Source organism: Sturnira hondurensis, unplaced genomic scaffold, assembly GCF_014824575.4.
Source record: "Sturnira hondurensis isolate 20B ecotype Veracruz unplaced genomic scaffold, ASM1482457v3 Scaffold0002840, whole genome shotgun sequence".
Taxonomy (NCBI): domain Eukaryota; kingdom Metazoa; phylum Chordata; class Mammalia; order Chiroptera; family Phyllostomidae; genus Sturnira; species Sturnira hondurensis.
In genome coordinates, this window is record NW_028075471.1 from 19,937,716 (window position 1) to 19,959,210 (window position 21,495).

The 21,495-nt window shown below is 38.8% G+C and overlaps 1 protein-coding gene across 2 annotated transcripts in view; it reads left to right on the forward strand.

Annotated features, from left to right (window-relative positions):
- The first annotated feature begins 19,192 nt into the window (after positions 1 to 19,192).
- GXYLT2 (glucoside xylosyltransferase 2) overlaps positions 19,193 to 21,495 on the forward strand; it is a 153,955-nt gene continuing 151,652 nt past the window's right edge. Inside the window, exon 1 of one of the 2 annotated variants that reach the window (XM_037040972.1) lies at positions 19,193 to 19,636. In XM_037040972.1, the coding sequence (XP_036896867.1) occupies positions 19,362 to 19,636 (275 nt within the window). In that variant the 5' untranslated portion in view covers positions 19,193 to 19,361. The remainder of the gene's footprint in view (positions 19,637 to 21,495) is intronic. The other variant, XM_037040971.1, reaches the window with a different exon arrangement.

The following is a 21,495-nucleotide window of genomic DNA, read 5'->3' on the forward strand; positions in this document are numbered from 1 at the left end:
AATTCAAAGAACTTATATGTACAACCCATGGACATGAACAAAGGGCAAGGGGATGCTGGAGGGTTGGGGGTGCAGGGCAGAGGGAGGGTACAGGAGAAACATTGGGAAAACTAATAGCATAATCAATAAAATAAAAATAAAAGCTCAAAAATTGTTTTCTTTAAACAACTTTAACTTTAGCCTTATTACACTGTTCTTTTCTTAGAAAGTCTTTTAATGGTGAAATGTTCTTGTTTCCTGATGGTGTCATGCATACATGGGAGTAAGACAATTTGTTTACCTATTTTGGCAATAGCTTCCTGAATAAGCTGTTTATAACTCTTGTTCATTCATTCTCTGAGCCATTTGGGGGGAAGTGGTAGGATCTTACACAGAACTTGCAAACTATACCTTAACCACTATAATTATTTTTGGTTACATATTTTCAGACTCTAATTCATATAAATATAGAAAGATTTTTTTAACAAAATATCATATTCTATATTTTCACTTTTTCACCTAACATAGCATTCTATTATTTCCATTTAACTGTTTTGTCAAGTATATTGTACTATAATTGTACCCTTTTAATCTATCAGTATTAGTACTATAACTCTTTTTTTAAGATTATATTTATCTCTAGAGAAGGGAAGGGAAGGGGAAAGAGAGGGAGAGAAACATCAACGTATGGTTGCATCTTGCATGCTCCCTCCTGGGGAACTGGCCCACAACCCAGGCATGTGTCCTGACTGGGAACTGAACCTGTGGCACTTTGGTTCCCAGGCCAGTGCTCAATCCACTGAGCCACACCAGCCAGAGCAGCACTATAACTCTTTAGAAATGAATAACATGATGATTGCTTTGAGAGAGAAAAGAAAACCAATGGTAGATCATAAACATAGATCCAAAAATAAGAATTAAAATACATAAGCTAAAATACAAAGTACATGACACATTTTGAAGTTTGAAAAAAATAATCTTTTATATAACAGTGTTAAATACAATGGGACTAGATATCTTGCATTTTTCTATTTCAAATAATAAGCTGCTCCTAAGAGGACTTAGATAAATTCATGGATAACTTAAAGATAAATACTGGATTGTAAAAGAACTTTAAGAGATGCCAAAAGAATATAAACAAAGCAGACTATAAGTCTGACATTAGAAATATCTGCAATAGTTTTTAAACTATAGGAGATATTGCTCACACCTATTTTTATTTCTTATACTAATCCTTCAACCTATTTAAGTTAGAGTTGTGAAAAGAGCACAGTGTTGGCAATAACATAGCATAACAATGGGTATTTCAGGTAGAATTTAGTCTACTCCCAATATTACACAAGCTCAGCAAACCTCTGAAGAAACTCTAAATTAGTTACAGGTGACCTGAGTAAGTGTTCTGACAACATTTTTCTGCAGTGTGTAGCTAAGGGCTGAGCAATGTATTTCAAGATGCTAGCCCCATCTATTAAATGAAATGCAGATCACATGGGAATTCTAACCAAGGAGCACTTCAAGATTTCACTGTTTAATATCATATATATGAAAGACATCTAAAGAAGGTACTATAATGATGCCTGCCCAGATGCCATTTATGGCACCAGGGAGCCCATCTGTCACTACCAGAGAATGTTGTTAGTACCTTGCATTTGCTCCCTTCTGTGAAAAATTGCCCTAACCCAGGATTTCTCCACCTCAGATTTGGGGCCAGATAATTATTTGTTGTGAGTTATTGTCCTACGCCTTATAAGATGTTTAGCAGTACCTCTGACCTCTAACTTCTCAAAGGTAGTACCAGCCCCGCTGTTCATTTTATTGTTGTTCAAGTACAGCTGTATCCATTTTCACCCCAATGACCTCTGGTCCAACCATCCATGCCTCCCACCATTGAACCTACCCCTTTTGGCTTTGTTCACATGTCTTCTACACATGTTCCTTGACTTGCCCCTTCTACTTCTTTCCCTCAATATCCCATTCCTCCCTCCCCTCTGGTTACTGTCAGTCTGTTCTTTATTCCCATGTATGAGGTTAACTTTGGCCCACAAGGTACCCCAGGGCCACTGCAGACGGAAATAAAGGGTCATCCCAAATGCAATCTTGTTGCTCTGATGGGGAAAAAAGAGGCAATTCCCTCTAGTGGAGAATGCTGCAAGCCTTTCTCTGATCCAGCTTTTATTAGGGTGGGGAAGTGCAGGGGGATACAGCACATATGCATAGTTTATCGATCAATGTCCAACAGGCTATAGCCATAAAAAACTAACACTGTCTATAGGTAAAAAAGAAACTCAGAAATCTTTTCAGGTTCGGGTCTGTGAGACATGCAGGTGCCAGATGGCTATAAAAGTGTATATCACAAAGTAGGGAGATTCAATCCTTATGCCTTGGAACACAAGTATCTGGATTATACCAACAGGGCTTATTCCTGAGCAGAGTCAGCTTCAAAGGATAAAAATGTACATTTCAGGCCTGACTCCCAACAGACCCTCGGTGTTAGAATCAAGTCATGCCTGCCACCTGCATTATGACATGATTTTCCAGGGAGACTTGCCAGCCCCTTTGAGAGCATGCTCTTGCAGGACTACAATCACCAAAACCACACAGAGTAAACCCCAACACATGTCTATGGTTCTATTTTGCTTGCTCATTGATTTTGTCGATGAGGTTCCACTTACAGGTGAGACATATGGCGGCAGTGAAAGACATATGGTATTTGTCTTTCACTGCCTGGCTTTTTTTAATTAGCATAATGCTCTCCAGATCCATCTACGCTGTCATGAAGAGTAGGAGCTCCTTCTTTCTTTCTGATGCATAGTATTCCATTATGTAAAGGTACCACGGATTTTTTAGTACACTCATTTACTGATGGGCACCAAGATTTCTTTCAGCACTTGACTATTATAAAGTCAATCATGCTGCTTTGAACATTGGGGTGCATAGGTTCTTATAGATTTGTGTTTCAGGATTCTTAGAGTATAATCCCAGCAGCAGAATCACTGGGTCAAAAAGCAGTTCCATCTTTAATTTTCTGAGGAAATTCCATACCATTTTCCACAGTGGCTGCACCAGTCTCTATTCCCACTAAGAGTGCAATAGAGTTCCCTTCTCTCCACAGCCTCACCAGCACTTGCTTGTTTATTTGTTTATGATAGCCATTGTGACCAGTGGGAAGTGGTACCTTATTGTGGTTTTAATTTGCACCTCTCTGATGGCTAGTGGTGCTGAACATCCTTTCATATGTCTCTGGGGCCTCTCTATGACCTCCTTGGAGAAGCATCTGTTCAAATCCTTTGTCCATTTTTTAACTTGGGTTATTTGTCTTCCTGGTGTAGAGTTGTGAGTGTTCATTATATATTTTGGAGATCAAACCCTTGACCAGTGTATCACTGGCAAATGTTTTCCCATAAGGTTTGTTCCCTTTTCATTTTGCTGATTTTTTTAAGCCATGCAGCAGCTTTTTATTTTGGTAAAGTTCCATTTACCAAAATAATATTAGTAAAAATACTAATTAGTAAAATTAGTATTAATAAAAATGTTAGTAAAATGTTAGTAAAAATGTTGCTGCATAGAATATCTGAGATTTTCCTGCCTGTGTTTTCCTCTAGGACTTCTATGGTATCACGACATATATATAACTCTTCTATCCAACTTGAGTTTATTTTTGTGTATGGTGTAAGTGGGTGGTCGAGTTTAATTCTTTGCATGTACCTGTCCCAATCTTCCAACATCATTTGTTGAATAGGAATCTTTTATTAACTTTTATGCTTCTGTTCTCTTTGTTGAATATTAATTGATGACAGAGGCTTGGATTTATTTGTGGGCTCTATATTCTTTTCCACTGATCTATATGTTTGTTCTAATGCCACAACCAGACTGTTTTGATTACAGTGGCCTTGATATATAGTTTGATATCAAGTATTGTGGTCCCTCCTACTTTGTTCTTCTTTTTCAAAATTGCTGTGGCTATTCACAGTCATTTATGGTTCTATATAAATTTTTCAAAGGTTATTTCTGTATCTGTGAAATATGCCCATGGTATTTTAATAGGGATTACATTGACTCTATAAATTGTTTGGGGTAGTATGAACACTTTGATGATGTTAATTCTTCAATCCATGAACATAGTATGCTTCCATTTATATGTGTCTTGTTTAATTTCTCTCTTCATTGTTGTATTGTATTTTCAGTTCAGGTCTTACTTCCTTGGTTAGGTTTATTCCTAGGTACTTTGTTTTTCTTGGTGCTATAGCCAATGAAATTTTTCCCAATTAATTTTTCTGATATTTTGTTGGTGGTGTATTGATCAAAGGCAATCAATTGCCTTTGATTTCTGAATACTGATTTTGTATACCACTGTTTTACCAAAGTGATTTGTTAGGTTGAGTAGTTTTTGATGGAGTCTGTAGTGTTTTCTGCGTACACTACCACATGATATGCAAACAATGACAGTTTACTTCCTCCCTTCTGGTTTGGAAGCCATTCATTTCTTTTTCTTGTCTGACTACTGTGGCTAGGACTTCCATACTATGGTGAAAGGAAGTGGAGAAAGCAGACACCCTTGTCTTGCTCCTGATCTTAGTGAGAAAGCTTTAGTTTTTGCCCTTTGAGTATGACATTGTCTGTAGGTTTCTCATATATGGCCTTTATTGTGTTGAGGTATATGCCCTCTACTCCCATTTTGCTGAGTATTTTTTATCATACATAGGTGCTGAACCTTATAAAATGCTTTTCCCACATCTATTGACATGATCATGTGATTTTTGTCTTTTCTTTTGTTTACATGATGTATTGTGTTTATTGATTTGCGAATGTTGAACCAACATTGTATCCCTGGGATGAATCCCACTTGATCACGGTGTATTATCTTTTCAAAAAAATTTATTTTATTGTTCAAGTACAATTGTCTACATTTACCCCCCCACCACCACACCTACCACCCCAGCTATCCCCACCTCCTTTCCCTGCTTCCACACACCCGGCCTTGGTTTTGCCCATTAGTCCTTCATAATTGTTCTTGAAAGCATTTCCCCTCTTCCCCCTCATTATGCCCTCTTACCTCCCCTCTGCTTACTGACAGATTATTCTTAATTTCAATGTCTCTGCTTATATTTTATTTGCTTGTTTGTTTTGTTGATGAGGTCCACTTAAATGTGAGATTGTATGGTGTTTGTCCGTCACTTCCTGGCTTATTGCATTTAGCAAAATGCTCTCCAGTTCCATCCATGCTATCACAAAGGGTAGGAGCTCCTTCTTTCTTTCTGCTGCATAGTTTTCCATTGTGTAAATTTACCACAGTTTTTTTATCAGTTCATGTACTGATGGGCACTTGGGTTGCTTCCAGCACTTGGCTATTGTAAATTGTGCTGCTTTGAACATTGGAATGCATAGGTTCTTTTGGATTGGTGTTTCAGGGTTCTTAGGGTATAATCCCAGCATTGAATTGCCAGGTCAAAAAGCAGTTCCATTTTTAGTGTTCTAAGATTCTATATTGTTTTCCATAGTGGTTGCACCAGTCTGCATTTCCAGCAACAGTTCACCAGGTTCCCTTATATCCACATCCACTCCAACACTTGTTTTCTGTTGCTTTGTTTATGATAGCCATTCTCAATCGTGTAAAGTGGTATTTCGTGTGGTTTCTATTTGCATCTCTCTGATACCTAATGATGGTGAGCATCTTTTCATATGTCTCTGTGCACTACACATGTCCTCCTTGGAAAAGTGTCTGTTCATGCCTTTTGCCCATTTTTAAATTGGGTTGTCTGTTTTCTAGAGTGAAGTCATATGAGCTGTTTATATATTTTGGAGACCAAACACTTGTCTGGGTATCATTGTCAAATATGTTTTCCCATACAATTGATTCTCTTTTTATTTTAATGCCATTTTCTTTAGCCATGCAGAAGCTTTTTATTTTGATGAGATCCCATTTGTTTATTCTTTCCATTAGGTCCCTTGCTGGAGGGGACACATCAGTGAAAATACTGCTGTGTGGGATGTCTGAGATTTTCCTGCCTATGTTTTCCTTTAGGACTTTAATGGTATCATGAATTATAGTTAAGTCTTTTATCCACATTCAATTTATTTTTGTGTATAGTGTAAGTGGGTGGTCAAGTTTTATTTTTTGCATGTAGCTGTTCAGATCTTAACACATTTGTTGAAGACACTATTTTTACTACATTTTATGGTTCTGCCCCCTTTGTTGAATAATAATTGACCATAGAGACTTGGGTTTATTTCTGGGCTCTCTATTCTGTTTCATTTCTCTGTGTGTCAGTTCTCATGCCAGTAGCTGGCTGTTTTTATTACAGTGGCCTTATAATACAGTTTAAATCAAGTACTGTGACCCCTTCTACTTTGCTCTTCTTTCTGAAAATTATTGCAGGTATTCAGGTTAATTTATGGTTCCACATAAATTTTTGAAATGTTTGATCTATATCTGAAATGTATCATTGGTACTTTAATATGAATTGCCTTAAATCTATAAATTGCTTTGGGTAGTATGGGCATTTTGATAATGTTAATTCTTCCAATGCATGAGCATGGTACATACTTCCATTTGTTTGTGTCTTCCTTAATTTCTTTCTTCAGTGTTGTGTAGTTTTCTGAGTATAGGTCTTTTACCTCCTTGGTTAGGTTTATTCCCAAGTATTTTATTTTTCTTTTGGCTATATCGAATGGGATTTTTTTTCTGGATTTCTGCTTCTGCTTTTTTGTTGGTATACAAAAATGCCTTTGATTTCTGGATATTGACTTTGTATCCTGTTCTTATATTCTGTTGTGCAGGTGTGAACAGGTTTTGTTAAAGCTCATTCTCCCATGTGTACAAGGTTTTGAGGATTCTCTCTTGCCCTTGTTCAGTAGTTTGTTCTGGGTAATTTCTCCACCACTTAGCAGTATTTCCAGATTGGTCCTAGGTGGAGGTTAGTGTGGCTTCCACTCACTCCTTCACCTTCTTCCGTTATTATCTGCTGGTGGTTCCTTTGTTGGTGAGTTCTCTCTTTCAGCAGGTATACTGGTGTTCACAGCTCCCACCTACTCTTTTATTTGATCAGTTGGAAGGGGAAGGCAAAATGGATTAAGACTGCAGGAGTTTATTCTATGGAATTTAAATTACCAACCCATAGAGAAGATATAGGAGATCCTTTGGATAAATAGAGTGTTAACCATGATATTTCACCCAACTAGCCACTTTTAGACAGGAAAAAAGAGAAGACTCTTGTTAAATGGGAGAAGAATTGTGAGTTGGATCCAGAAAACTGTGAGCTTGTGTGAGATCATATTATGAGGTAAATTGAGAGTAAATGATAGAAAATAGGTGTAGTGTGCAAGAGAATAGAGTTAACCACAACAGTAATAAATTTTCAGAAGATGGTAAAATGGGCTAAGATCCAGGTGCATTGTTGTTTTTACAAGTGTATGGAACAATAATTATTTACAATAATACTGGAACAACAATCACATGACAGAATCTATGTGATCTGAATAATAGGAAGTACACGACCCAGAGTAGTGTGCTGTTGGAACACAAGTGATATAAAAGAAGGAAAATTAAAAATATGCTATGAAAGAGAGAACAACGAAATCCAGTCAAACAATGCAATTAAACAAACAAATGAAGAGAACTAAATCGAAAGAAGATAAATAAAAAATACTAATACAGTAAAAGAAGTAAAAATAATGAAATAATAACAATAATAATATAAATAAGTAATAACTTGCAATCTCTCTGGAACAGCAAAGTTTGATTTGTCTTAGTTTCTCAGTTGTTGTGATTATCATTCTTTGGGTCTGACTCTGGTCCTTTCACAGCTCCGGGTCTTATTGTTTCCTGTGTGGGAAAAAAAGAAAAAGAAAGGGGGAAAAAGCCTCCTGGTGGCATTAAACCTGCCAAGCAAGTTCTGCTGATCTTCCTGGCTCTAGCAGGCTGAGGTGGGTTGGGTTTGACTTTTCTTCCTTCCTGTGTTTTTGTTCAGATGGGGGGAAGGTCTGGCTACACTCTTCACAGTGGCCCAGCCTCCAGCCTAGTTCCTCAGTTTGCTGCTGCCCGCCTCACCCCCACTCCGTCCCTTCTGTGCCAGGCCTTCGTCTTCAGCCCACTAGTTGTGCTATCCTTGAGGTTCACCAATTAGGGGGCAACTCACACACCACCTTCTCACTCTTTGCTGTCGTAGGGTGCTAGGCACTCTCAAAGTCTCTTCAGGGTAGTTCAGCTCCCACACTGAGTTAAGTCTTTCTGAGGACTGCTAAACTCCCTGAGTCTTGCTGCTCTCCTTTGCCCGGGCGGTACCTCTTCTTTCCTCTTAGGTAGCCAGTCCAGCCCCGCAGGGCAGTAGCAAGGCCATGGCTGCCACAGCATGTGTGGGCTCGTGCCTCTGGGTCTGCGATTCTGGGATGCACTGCTGGGGTGGTGAGTGGGTGTGGGTGCTCAGCCTCTGCTGCTGAGGCCAGAGGGAGAGCAGGGTCACAGCCATAGCTGTGGTGTCAGGGGCAGATGAAGGCCAAGGTTGTGGCAGCTGCATGGGGCACAGCCAGGGAGGTGGGGGCAGCAGCCCCCTGGGAGAACTCCCTAAACAGCCACAGAGATCCTCCTTTTTTTCCTATTGGGACAAATTCTTCCTGTTCAAGCCTGCTGCTCCAAACAAGCACCCGGCTTCTCTCACAGCCCCACTTTCCAACCAGACTGGAGACTATCCGGGTCAGGGTTCGCCAGCACCCAACTCTGCTCCATTCTCCAGGTGTCACCTGGCCCCCCAGTTTCTCTGGTAATGACCCAGGCAGTGTCCACCATATCAGTGTGTGGGTACACCCCTGTGCATCTGCCACTTCATCTTCATTACCCCCAGTGACTTTAAACATTTAAGGTCCAAATATTTAAAAGCATCCAGGTCCATCCTGGTGACTCTATATTCTCCATTTGGTAGGGGAGAGAGCCATTGACCTGGCTCTCTTCCAGGAATCCTGCAGGGGCCCAGAAAGCCCAGCCTGGCCTGGAGCTGTAGCTACCCTGGTCCCCATGCTGGTCTCAGGGACCTTATTGTCCTGAAGCAATCTCCTTACTGTCTGATTTTTCAACGTCCTCTACAATTTTTGGAACCCAACCTTCATATATGTTGGGATACTGCTGGCTATTCACTGTATTCCTCAGAGAATGAACTAGGTGTTCCACCTGTCACAGGGGGAGGTGGACTCTGCTCCCACCTTTCTCACAAACGTCTTGGAAACTTGGTGTATGATCTTTTTAATGTATTGCTGGATGCAGTTTGCCAGTAATCTGTTGTGGATTTTACCATCTATGTTCATCAGTGATATTGGCCTGCAGTTTTCTTTCTTTGTTGTATGTTTCTCTGGTTTTGGGATTAGGATGATGTTGGCCTCATAATAAGAGTTTTGGAGCCTTCCCTCCTCTTGGACTTTTTGCAATAGTGTGAGAAGGATAGGGATTAGCTCTTCCTTACATGTTTTGTAAAATTCTCCTGTGAAACTGTCCAGTTCAGAACTTTTGTGTGTCGGGTGTTTTTTTTTTTATTACTGCTTCAATTTCACTTTCCATTATCAGCCTGTTCAGGCTTTCTGATTATTCTTGACTCAGTTTTGGAAGACTATATGTTTCTAGAAAATTTTCCATTTTACCCAGGTTTGAAAACCCAGGTTTTCAAATTTATTGGCATAATTATTCTAGTAATTTCTTACAATCCTGTGTGTTTCTATGACATTAGTTGTAATTTCTACTCTTTCATTTCTGATTTTATTTATTTGGCTTTTCTCTCTTACTTTTGATGACTCTGGATGAAAGTTTATCAATTTTTTAAATCTTTTTAAAAGAACCAGCTGATGCAGAAATTGAAGCAAAGTATCAACTATCATCAGAAATACAAAAAATTGTAACAAAATACTACACACAACTACATGCTAACTAATTGGACTGGGCATAATGAACAAAATCCTAGAAACATACAATCTTCAAAATTGAATCAGGAAGAAACAGAAAACCTGAACAGACAGATAACAACTAATGAAATCAGTGCAGTAATCAAAAACAAAAACAAAAACTGTAAGGAAACAAAAATGCAGAACCAGATGGCTTCATATGTGAGTTTTACCAAACATTCACAGAAAAACTAACACCTATCCTTCTCAAAGTATTCTGAATAATTCAAGAGGGGTAAACATGTTCAAGCTCTTTTTATAATGCCAGCATTATCCTAATTACAAAACCAGAAAAAGACTCTACAAAGAAAGAAAATTATATGTGAATATCCCAAATGAGCATAGATGCAAAAATCCACAACAAAATATTAACAAATAAGATAGAGCAATACATTAGAAAGATCATATATTATGATCAAGTGGGGTTTTTTCTGGGGATGTAAGATCAGTACAATATTTTCAAATCAATAAATGTTGTACATCATTTAAAAATGAGAAAGAAAAATGATACAAGCATAACAACAGATACACAAAAACACCTGATGAAATCAAGCACCCATTTATGATAAAAACCCTAGCAAAATAGAAATAGAGGGATCATACCTAAACATAATAAAGGCCATATATGAAAATTCTACAGCCAACTTCACATTCATTGGGCAAAAAATTAAAGGATTTCCCTTAAGATCAGGGATAAGACAGAGATGTCTGTTTCTATCACTCTTAAAACATAGTACTGGAAGTTCTAGCCACAGCTATTTTACCTTATAAGAAGAAGAAATAAAAGGCATCCAAATTGGAAAGAAGGAAGGAAAACTGTCATTATCCACAGATGACATGATATTGTACACAGAAAATCCTAAAGATTCCACCAAAAATTTCCTAGATATAATAAATGAATTTGGTGAAGTAGCAAGATAGAAAATTAATATTCAGAAGTTGGTGGCATTTTAATATATCAATAATGAACTATCAGAAAACGAAATTGAGATAGTAATTCTATTTACTATTGACACAAAAAATAAGGTACCTAGGAATTAATTTAGCCACAGAGGTATAAGAGCTACACTCGGAAAATCATAGAACATTAAAGAAAAAAATTGAGGAAAATAAAAATAAATGGAAACATATACTGTGTACATGGATTGGAAAAATTAATACCATTAAAATGTACATACTACCTAAAGGAATCTATAGCTTCAACATAGTACCTATTAAATACTAGTAGCATATTTCACAGAACTAAGACAAGTATTCCAAATATTTATATGTAACTCCAAAAGACTCCAAATAGCCTCAGAAATCTTGAGAAAGAATTACATCATTATAGGGATCAATACCTGATATCAAACTATACTACAAGGCAATTAAATTCAAAACAGCCTGGTACTGGCATATATATGAATAGAACATAGGCATATAGGCATATATAGGCATATGTGCCTATATGCCTAAATATAGGTATATATATGAATAGAACAGAACAGATAGCCTAGAAATCAAACCATGCTTTTATGGTCAATTGATATTTAACAAGGAAGACAAGAGCATACAATGGAGTAAAGAGTCTCTTCAATAAATGGTGTTAGGAAAATTGGACATGTACATGCATAAAAATGAAATTATACCATCAATTTACACCATATATGAGAATAAACTCAAAACCCATATTAAAAAAAGACATAAAGGTAAGTCACAGAACAATAAAAATCCTAGAAGAAAACAGGTAGTAAAATCTCAGATATTTTGTGTAATAATATTTTTCTCAATTTATCTCCTAGGGCAAGGGAAACAAAGGAAAAATAAATAAATCAGACTATATCCAACTAAAAATCTTTTGTAAAGCAAAAGAAAGCATCAACATAATGAAAAGGGAAACAACTATGGGAGAACATATTTGCCAATGATAAATATGATAAGAAGTTAATTTCCAAAATATATAAACAACTCAACACCAGGAAAACAAACAATTCAACTGAAAAAAATGGACAAAGAAATTGAATAAACACTTCTTTGAAGAGGACCTCCAGAAAGCTAATAGACATAGGAAAAAATGCTCAACATCACTAAAATCAGTGAGATGAAAATTAAAATTGCAATGAGATATCACCTCATGACTTCCAATATGGCTATCATCAAACAAGTGCTGGTGAGGAAGCAGAGAAGAGGGAACCCTAGTGCACTGCTGCTGGTTCAGCCATTGTGAAAAGCAGTATGGAGTTTCCTCGAAGAATTAAAAATTATATTGCCTTTTGACCCAGTGATTCCATATCTGGAAATATATCTCAAGAATCACAGAACACCATTTGGAAAGAATATATGCACCCCCATGATCATAGCAGCATTATTTACAACAGCCAAAATCCAGAAACAGCCCAAGTGCCTATTGGTAGATGAGTAGATAAAAAAGCTGTATACACAGTGGAATACTACTCAGCTATAAAAAAAGAAGTAATTCTTACCATTTGTGACAGCATGAATGGGCCTGGAGATTATTAAGTTCAGTGAAATATGCTAATCAGAGATAGTAAAATACTATATTATCTCACTTATATTTGGAATCTACCAAAATAAACTTATGAGCAAAATAGGAACTTTTAAAAAAAATTTAAAAAAACAAATATTAGCCAACTTGTGGAACTTCCTTCCAAAAATCTTAGTTTACAGTGTTAGCCAGAGTTTTGGTAGTGAAATACTTCTGAAATCTAATGCTTTTTAGGTAATTCCTCACAGGTAGAAATTCTTTAAACATCAGGGAGTGGTATCATTTCTATAATTATATGAATTTGTGTAGTTTTGCATCTTTTTGATTTTAATGTTGATGGCCTGGAAAACTTACTTTTGTGTCCAAAGTTTACAATAAATGTATTTAACACACACAAAAGAGAAAAAGATTTTAGCTTTTTACTATTGATTATGGTTTTAGTTGTGGGTTCCTCATAACAGATATTATTACTTTGAGGTATGTTACCTCTATCCCTATGCTGCTGAGAGCTTTTATCATAAACACTGGATTTCATCAAATGCTTTTTCTGCATCTATTGATATGATCATATGATTTTTATTCTTTATTTTATGTTCATGGTAAATGTACCACACTAGCCAAATTGTGATTACTTAACCAACCTTGCATTCCAAGAATGAATCTCACTTGATCATGGTGTATGATCTGTTTAATCTGTTGCTAAATTTGATGTGCTAATACTTGTTGGAAAATTTTTGCATCTGTGTACATCAGGGATATTGGCTCATAATTTTCTTTTTCTATAGTGTGTTTTTCTGGTTTTGGTGTCAGGATAATTTAGGCCTTGTAAAATGAGTTAGGAAGCCTTTCCTTTTCCTTAATTTTCTGTAATAGTTTGAAAAGAATAGGTATTAATTCTTTTTTGAATGTTTGGTAAAATTCACCTGTGAAGCCATCTTGTCCAAGACATTTTTTTGAAGTTTTTGAATACTGATTCAAATTTATTAGGAATTATCAGTTTGTTCAGGTTTTCTGTTTCTTCCTCATGTGGCCTTAGAAAATTGTATGTTTCTAGGAATTTATCGATTTCTTCTAAGGTATCCAATTTCTTAGCATACCATTTTTCATCATATTTCCTTATAACCCTTTGTATTTCTGTGATATTGGTTGTCACTTCTCCTTTATTTGCCATTTATTTGAATTCTCTTCTTTTTCTCTTGATGAATCTAACTAAAGGTTTATCAATTTAGTTTATATATTTAAAGAATAAGCTCTTGGGCCCTGGCTGATGTAGCTCAGTGGATTGAGCATGGGCCTGTGAACCACACGATCACGGTTCGATTCCCAGTCAGGGTACATGCCTGGGTTGCAGGCCAGTTCCTAGCAGGGGACTCACAAGAGGCAACCATACATTGATACTTCTCTCCTTCTCTCCTTCCCTTCCCCTCTAAAGATAAATAAATAAAACCTTAAAAAAAAGAATAACCTCTTGGTTTCATTGATCTTTTCTATTAGTTTTTTAGACTATTTTATTTATTTCTGCTGTGACCGCTATTATTTTTTACTTCTACTCTGACCTTTGTTTGTTGTTCTTTTGCATATTTTTTTTATTTGTAAGCTTAGATTGTTTATTTCAGATTTTTCTTGTTTCTTGAGGTAGGCATGTGTTACTAAAAGTCCTGGCTGCTGACTGGTATGGCTCCATGGATTGAGTGCCAGCCTGTGAACAAAAAGGTCGCTGGTTCAATTCCTTGGTTGGGGCGCACATGCCTGAGTTGTGGGCCAGGTTCCCCCGTGCGAGGAGTGAAAGGTAACCACACATTGATTTCTCTCTCCCTCTCTTTCTCCCCCCCTTTCCCTCTGTCTAAAAATAAATCTTTACTTATGTCCTTAAAATCATTCTAGTTTAACAGTTAAAAGAAGGCATGGGAAGAAGCAAGGGGATCAATTAGAAGGTAACTGCTGTCATTTCTAGGTCATAAAACAGCCACATCACACAATTCAGAGTGGGAGGGGGAGGAGGTAGGAGTGGGTAAAAATTATACAAAATACAATGAAAATGAAGCCATCAGAATCGAGCAAGGTTTGGCTTTGTCAAGCTATCACTGCTGACAATTTGGGAGAGAAGTGCATAGATAGATGCCTGTTATGTTTTGGTCATGGAGTTGTCAGAACTTGATAATCCTTTGGAGATGCAAGGTAGAAGAGGCAGCCTTTTAAAGAAATAAAGGAAAGAATAAACAAATGGGAGTACATCAAATTAAAAAGCTTCTCCATGGCTAAAGAACATATCAAAATGAAAAAAGAATCAACCATATAGAAAAACATATTTACCAATGATACCTCGGACAAGGGTTTGATCTCCAAAATATATAAAGAGCTCATACAACTCAATGCCAGGAAAACAATCTAATTTGAAAGTCAGCAAAGGACTTGAACAGACACTTCTCCGAGGAGGACATACAAAGGGCTTATGAGCCATATGAAAGGATGTTCAACATCACTAGCTATCAGAGAGCTACAGATTAAAACTACAATGAGATACCACCTCACACAAGTCAGAATGGCCATTATTAACAAATCAACAATCAACAAGTGCTGGTGAGGCTGTGAAGAAAAGGGAACCCTAGTGCAATGTTGATGGGAATGTAGACTGGTGCAGCCACTGTGAAAAATAGTATGGAATTTCCTCAAAAAGCTAAAAACAGAACTGCCTTTCACCCAGCAATTACACTGCTGAGAATATGCCCTAAGAATCCTGAGTCACCAATTGAAACAACTTATGCACCCCTATGTTCATAGTGGCACTATTTACAATAGCCAAGTGCTAAAAACAGCCTAAGTGCCCATCAGTAAATGTGTGGATCAAAAAACTGTGGTTCGTTTGTACAATGGAATACTGCACAGCAGAAAGAAAGAAAGAATTCCTACCCTTTGAGATAGCATGGATGAAACTGGAGAGTATTATGCTAAGTGAAATAAGCCGGGCAGCACAAACATATGATCTCACCTATAAGTGGAACCTAATCAACAAAACAAACAAATGAGCAAAATAGAATCAGAGGCATGGAAACAAGGAACATACTTCGAATGACCAGAGAGGAAGGGAGAGGGGGATTAGGCCGGAAAGAAGGGGAAGGCCCAGGTAAAAAACAAGTATGAGTGTCCTATGGACATGAACAACAGGGTGGGGATTTGACAATGGGAGGGGAGTGGGGGAAGGTGATGGGTGGGTGGGACAGGGGAGTGCAACAGTGAGGTGGGGGATTGGGACAACTGTAACAGGACAATATTAATTAATTAATCAATCAATTAATTTTAGTAAACGGCTCCAAATAATTCTGCTTCCTGGGATTCAAGCCCCTTTGTAATTCTCTCCCCTTGAGTGTGGGCTAGATTTAATGATTTCTTCTAACAAAGTGATAGGATGTCAATTCTGAAAAAGGTTACAAAAAAGTGTTACTTCAGCCTTGCTGGCATTCCCTCCTTGGCTCTTCTTGTATGCCTACTTTGATAGAAACAACACCTAGTAGAGAACCTGACACCAGCCTCTGGCCAACAGCCATCAAGCAAGAGAGACTCTCAGTCCCATGACCTGAAAGAAACCAGATCTTGCCAACAACCTTGTGAGTGAGCTTAGAGGTGGTTCCTCCACTAGGAGAACCTTCAGACGATACCACACACCTGGGGCAACACTTTGATTGCAGCCTTGTAAGAATCTGTGAAATGGAGGACCCAGCAAATTTGTGCTGAATTCTTGACCCACAGAAATGATATCATTGTATGTGTGTGACCTCAAGTTACCAAAATTGGGGGTAGTGTGTTATGCCACAATAGATAACTAATACAGGAGGTGAGGAAAACTGAGACCAAGGACAGTACCTATCAATACTTAGTTTATGGCTTAAGAAACTGATTATCTTTTTGACAACACCTGTCAAAATTTCAGGGGGACAAATAGATTTTAGGGGTACAGGGACAAATAAACAAGCATTTGGTATGCTACACATCCAACTGAGAAATTATGTGAGCCATAAATATGGTTTCTGGTACCCTTTTCTATGACATTAGATGCTGTACTTTTCCACCAATCAAAGCAGTATAATCCAAAACTTGGGTTTAGATTCAGGGGAAGGAGGTAAATCAGGCTTTTCCTATTGCTTTAGCAGGGTTTACAAAAACAGTCTTCTGTTTGTTTAAGCCTAGTTCCAAGTTTTACTTTTGTTTGAGACCAAAACCCAGCTACTAATCAAGGGTTACTTTGCCTTATTTTATCTTTGTTGCAAAAGTCACCTTAAGGGAGAGGGAAAGTGACAAGACAGATCCAGGAATTTCTGCTTCACTGGGTCATGTACCAACATGATACTGGTAAACCTGCAAGGCCTAAACAAAAGGCCTTAGCCCAGTGTTTCTCAACAAGACCCCCATGTTGGCATTTGACTTAGGACAATTTTTGGTTGTGCTGGAATGTCTAGAGCATTGAAGAAGATTTAGCATATACCAGTAGTACATGTCATTCATTGTGACAGTCCAAAACATCCTTTCCACAATTCTGAATGCTTCCTGGAAAGGTATTTCACCCTCATTGAGAACCAATGTATTATTTGTGCTTACATCCTGCCATGGTTCCATGTGTTTAAATATTCTCATTCCTAGAATTTTAAATATAATGAGTTCTCAAAGAATTAAGATATAATGTTAATATGAGAATAATTCAAAATTTAATTGAAGTTTTAGATGACTTATAAGACAACATGGAATCTTGTAGAAATTCAGAGACAAGTATAACTAGTGTTTTTTGTTCTGTTGCCATTCTTAAAAAAGAGTCAATAGAATGATGGCTGGCTCATGATGAATAACATAACATGTATTAAAGCTTCAGATTTGTGACTGGGGATGCCCCAACATTGGTTGAGGAATTCTGAAACCTTGATCTGGTGATTGTGGCTGTTAAAGTATCAGAAGAATTCATTCCTACACTTCATTGTGAAGTTATTACTCTGTCATATGTATATATGATAAGCTACATTTTATTGTGTTAACTACCACAGAGCTTTTATTGGACACCTATAGCCAGGCACTGTGCTAGTTTCTTTGAATGTATTATTTAATTTAATGACTGGTGAGGTTGTGGAGAAAAGGGAACCCTAGTACACTGTTGGTGGGAATGCAGACTGGGGCAGCCACTGTGGAAAACAATATGGAATTTCCTCAGAAAACTGAAAGTGGAACTGCCTTTTAACTTGGCAATTCCACTGCTGGGATTATATCCCAAGAACCCTGAAACACTAATTCAATAGAACCTATGCATATCAATGTTCATAACAGCACAATTTACAATAGCCAAGTGCCGGAAGCAACCTAGGTGCCCATTAGTAAAGGAGTGGATAAAAAAAACTGTGGTACACTTACACAATGGAATATTATGCAGAAGAAAGAAGGAACTCCTACCCTTTGGGATGGCATGATTGGAACTAGAGAGCATCGTGCTAAGTGAAGTAATCCCAGCGGTGAAAGACAAATACCATATGATCTCACGTATAAGTGGAACCTAATCAACAAAACAAGCCAGCAAAATATAACCAGAGACAATGAAATAAGGAACAAACTGACAGTAACGGGGGTGGGGGGGAGATAACAAGGGAAAGAAGAGAAAGGGTCATCAAGGAACACATATAAAGGACAATGGACAAAGACAAAGGGGATAGGATTGAGGGTGGGAGGTGGGAGTGGGTGAGGCAGGGGAAAGTGGTGGTGGAAAAATGGAGACAACTGAATTTGAGCAGCAATAAAAACATGATAAAAATACATAAATAAATAAATAAAAACTGTGGTACATTTACACAATGGAATACTACACAACAGAGGGAAAGACTCTTACCCTTCTGGACAGCATGGATGGAACTGGAGCGCATTATGTTAAGTAAAATAAACCAGGTGGTGAAAGACATACTCACCTATAAGTGGAACCTAATAAACAAAACAAACCAATGAGCTAAATAGAACCAGAGACTTGGAAATAAAGACCAAACTGACAATGACCAGAAGGGAGGGTGAAAGGGGACAAAGGGGAAAAGAAGGGAAGAGGCAAACAAAGGAACAAGAATTAGAGGACTCACGGACATGAACAATGTGAGGGTATTGACTGTGGGAGCGGGTGGTGGGGCATGGTAAGGGTGAGCAATGTGGGGGGGGGAAGGTGGGACAACTGTAACTGAACAACAATAAAATTTTTTTAAATGTAATGACTACAAAATGCCTCTGTGAAGAGCAGTATAATCATTCCATTTTGCATGTATGGAAGTTAAGGCTGAGGAAAATTGTGCAACTTGTTCAGCATCATCAAGCCAGTAAGCAGCAAAGTGCGATTTCAAAACCAGACTTTGAAATTTATTTTATAGATTCTTTAAAATGGATCTAAACTAATTTTATACGACAGATTTCCATCAAATGTTAGGCCTGGCACTGGACATACAGGATAGAGATGTCGCTGTCTGATTGACTGTACAGATAGGTACAGGAGGGTCTGGATAGATGGAAAAACTAAACAGGGAAAAATGCATGGAACAATTAGGGAATCAGATGAAAGAGTGGGTGGCAATGGTAGGGTAAGTGTATGCGAGTAATAAAGAAGTAAACAAGAAGTATGCGAGTGAATGACTGAATGACTGACTGAACACAGAGTACTTGAGTGAGTAAATGAGGAAGTGAGAGGTCTCGAGGCTGCGCTACCTGCAACTGGACCTTGTGGAGGCTGGAGGATGGGCGGGCGAGCAGCTACTCCACACTGTACGGTAGGCTCCGGCCGCTCCTCCTTCAGCCCAGCTCCCGCCTCCTCCTCTCCTACAGCCTCCTCCCCACGGTCGCCCCGGTCGCCCGCGTCAGGGGCCCAAACCTCAGTCTCTGACCGGCGGAGGAGGCGCCGCTGTGCTCTGTTGCCTTGGGCCCGCCACCTCTGCTCAGAGCACCGCGATGTGCAGAGGTGCCAAGCCGAACCATGAAGCTCCGCAGCAGGACGGCTGTGCTGCTTCTGCTCGCACTGTCAGCGCTGCTGCTCGCACTGCTGACCCTTCGCAGTGGCCGCACCGAACCCCCAGTGCCTCCTGTGCGTCTGGCGTTTGCCCCGAAGCGCCCTCCCCCTCGGACCCCTGCGCTCATCCTTAGCCAAGGCACCTTCACCTCCTCGAGGCAAAGCTCTCAAAGGCGCAGACCACTGCGTCCTCGCCCCAGAGCCGGCAGCCGGGGTGCAGCGAGCCTGGAAAAGTTGGCGAGGTGAGTCGTGGCATCCCAGAGTCGAGCCTGGGAACCCGTGTCTCACCCCCTCCACCCTTGCCAAGTCCTAGAGAGGCTTTGGGCTGGAGGGACAGAGTTCAAGCTCACCCGAGAGCTCCCATTTCTATTTCTTAACCTGCTAGAAATGAAGAACCACCTTCGTGGAGTCCACTTGACGGCTAGTGCTGATAATCAGTCACGTACTACATGTTCCAAAGAAGTGTCAGGAGAAGTGGTTTGTATATTACATATTTTCTTTAACTGTCGAGGCAAGGATTATATTTGCATTCATGTAAACATGTGCCCTTTGTTTAATTTTTCAAGAGCCATCATGGTGCAAGAATGTTTTATTTAATTCTCATGTTGCATTGGAGACTTTTTACCAGACTCGTAGATCTAATTTAGTTGAAAAAGTTAGATGTTTACCAAAAACTGGCTGCCTGTAGTTGAGCCTGGAATCTCTTTGTGCTTAGAAGAAAGAAGCACTCGACCTAAGTTTATTAAAAGTTTTCTCCTTGAAACGAATGATGTGTGGCCGAAAAGGACACAGTGGGTGGGGGTTTCCCTGTGCCTTGTTCTAGTCAAGACTCAAGTCAGAGTCCTACAGAGAAAACATCCTAACCTTTGACAATGTGTTTAATATTTTCTTTCTCTAAGTCTAAGCAAAGCTTAACATGCCACAGTTTTTCCTCAGAGAGCATTATCTTTGGTTTTAGGGTTGCTGGCTGGGCCCCAGGTTAGGGATTGCCTCATTTTCTTTGTTGTGGAGAGCTTTGTCTTGTAGCTGTAGTGTTTACTCTTCCCTTTCCAAGCTGTAGATTGGAAAGGGAAGAGTAAATTGCCTTTGCAGGGTTGACGTTTGCTGAGCTCCTTAATTACTTGAAATGAGTTAAAGAACTAATTTTGACTGTAATTACTAAATGTGTTTTTGGTGCTTTTACTGTAACTAAGAGAAAAGAAACAAAATCTCAATAAGTAGCTTTATCAGCTTTTCTGCCTCAATAACTGTACAGATGGGTGCTGACAAATTTGGGAGCAAAAAAACCCCAGTAATCTATAGAAGTGTTTTTAAGGATTTAGAACGACTTGCAACCCCTTATGAATGTATATGCTTTTTAAAAAGTGATATTTCTGTTAGGAACTTAATAGAGTTTTTCCTTTCTGTTTACTGAAGTTTCTTATAATGGATTACGGTTCAACTACAAGTTTACTATGATTTGTAATTGATGGGACAACCTGTAAGATAATAACTGACACAGTTTAACATGGCTAACCAGTCGCAGTGCTAAGAGCAGTACATAAAAATAGTCATTGTTAACAGTTTATGTATATTAACTACTTCATCTCCACCACAACCCTATGATAGTGGCTCTCAGAGTGTGGCACCATCAGGCAAAGTGAAAGGTTGCCAGTTCCGTTGCCAGTCAGGAGACATGCCCAGATTGCAGTTCAGTCCTCAGGTGGAGAGCGTAGGGGAAGCAACCCATCATGTTGCTCTTTTACATCAATGTCTCCTTCTCTTCCCCTCTCTCTAAAAATAAATCCATAAAGTCTTTTTTTAAAAAGTGTGACCTTTAACCAGCAGCACCAGTGTCACCTAGGGCATTCTTAGAAAGGTAGATTCTCTGTCCTCATCCTGGACCCACTATATGAGAACCATGGGAGTGAGATCAGTAATCTGTGTTTTAGCAAGCCCTCCCATTGTTTCCAATGCACAACAAAGTTTGAGAGCGGACTCTGTGAAGTAAGCACTTATTAGTGAGGAAAGTAACACACAAAGTTTAGCGCTTTATCCGAGATTCATAGATAACATGTGGTAGATAAGGATAAAGACCCAGCAGCAGCATGGGCCCGAGGTG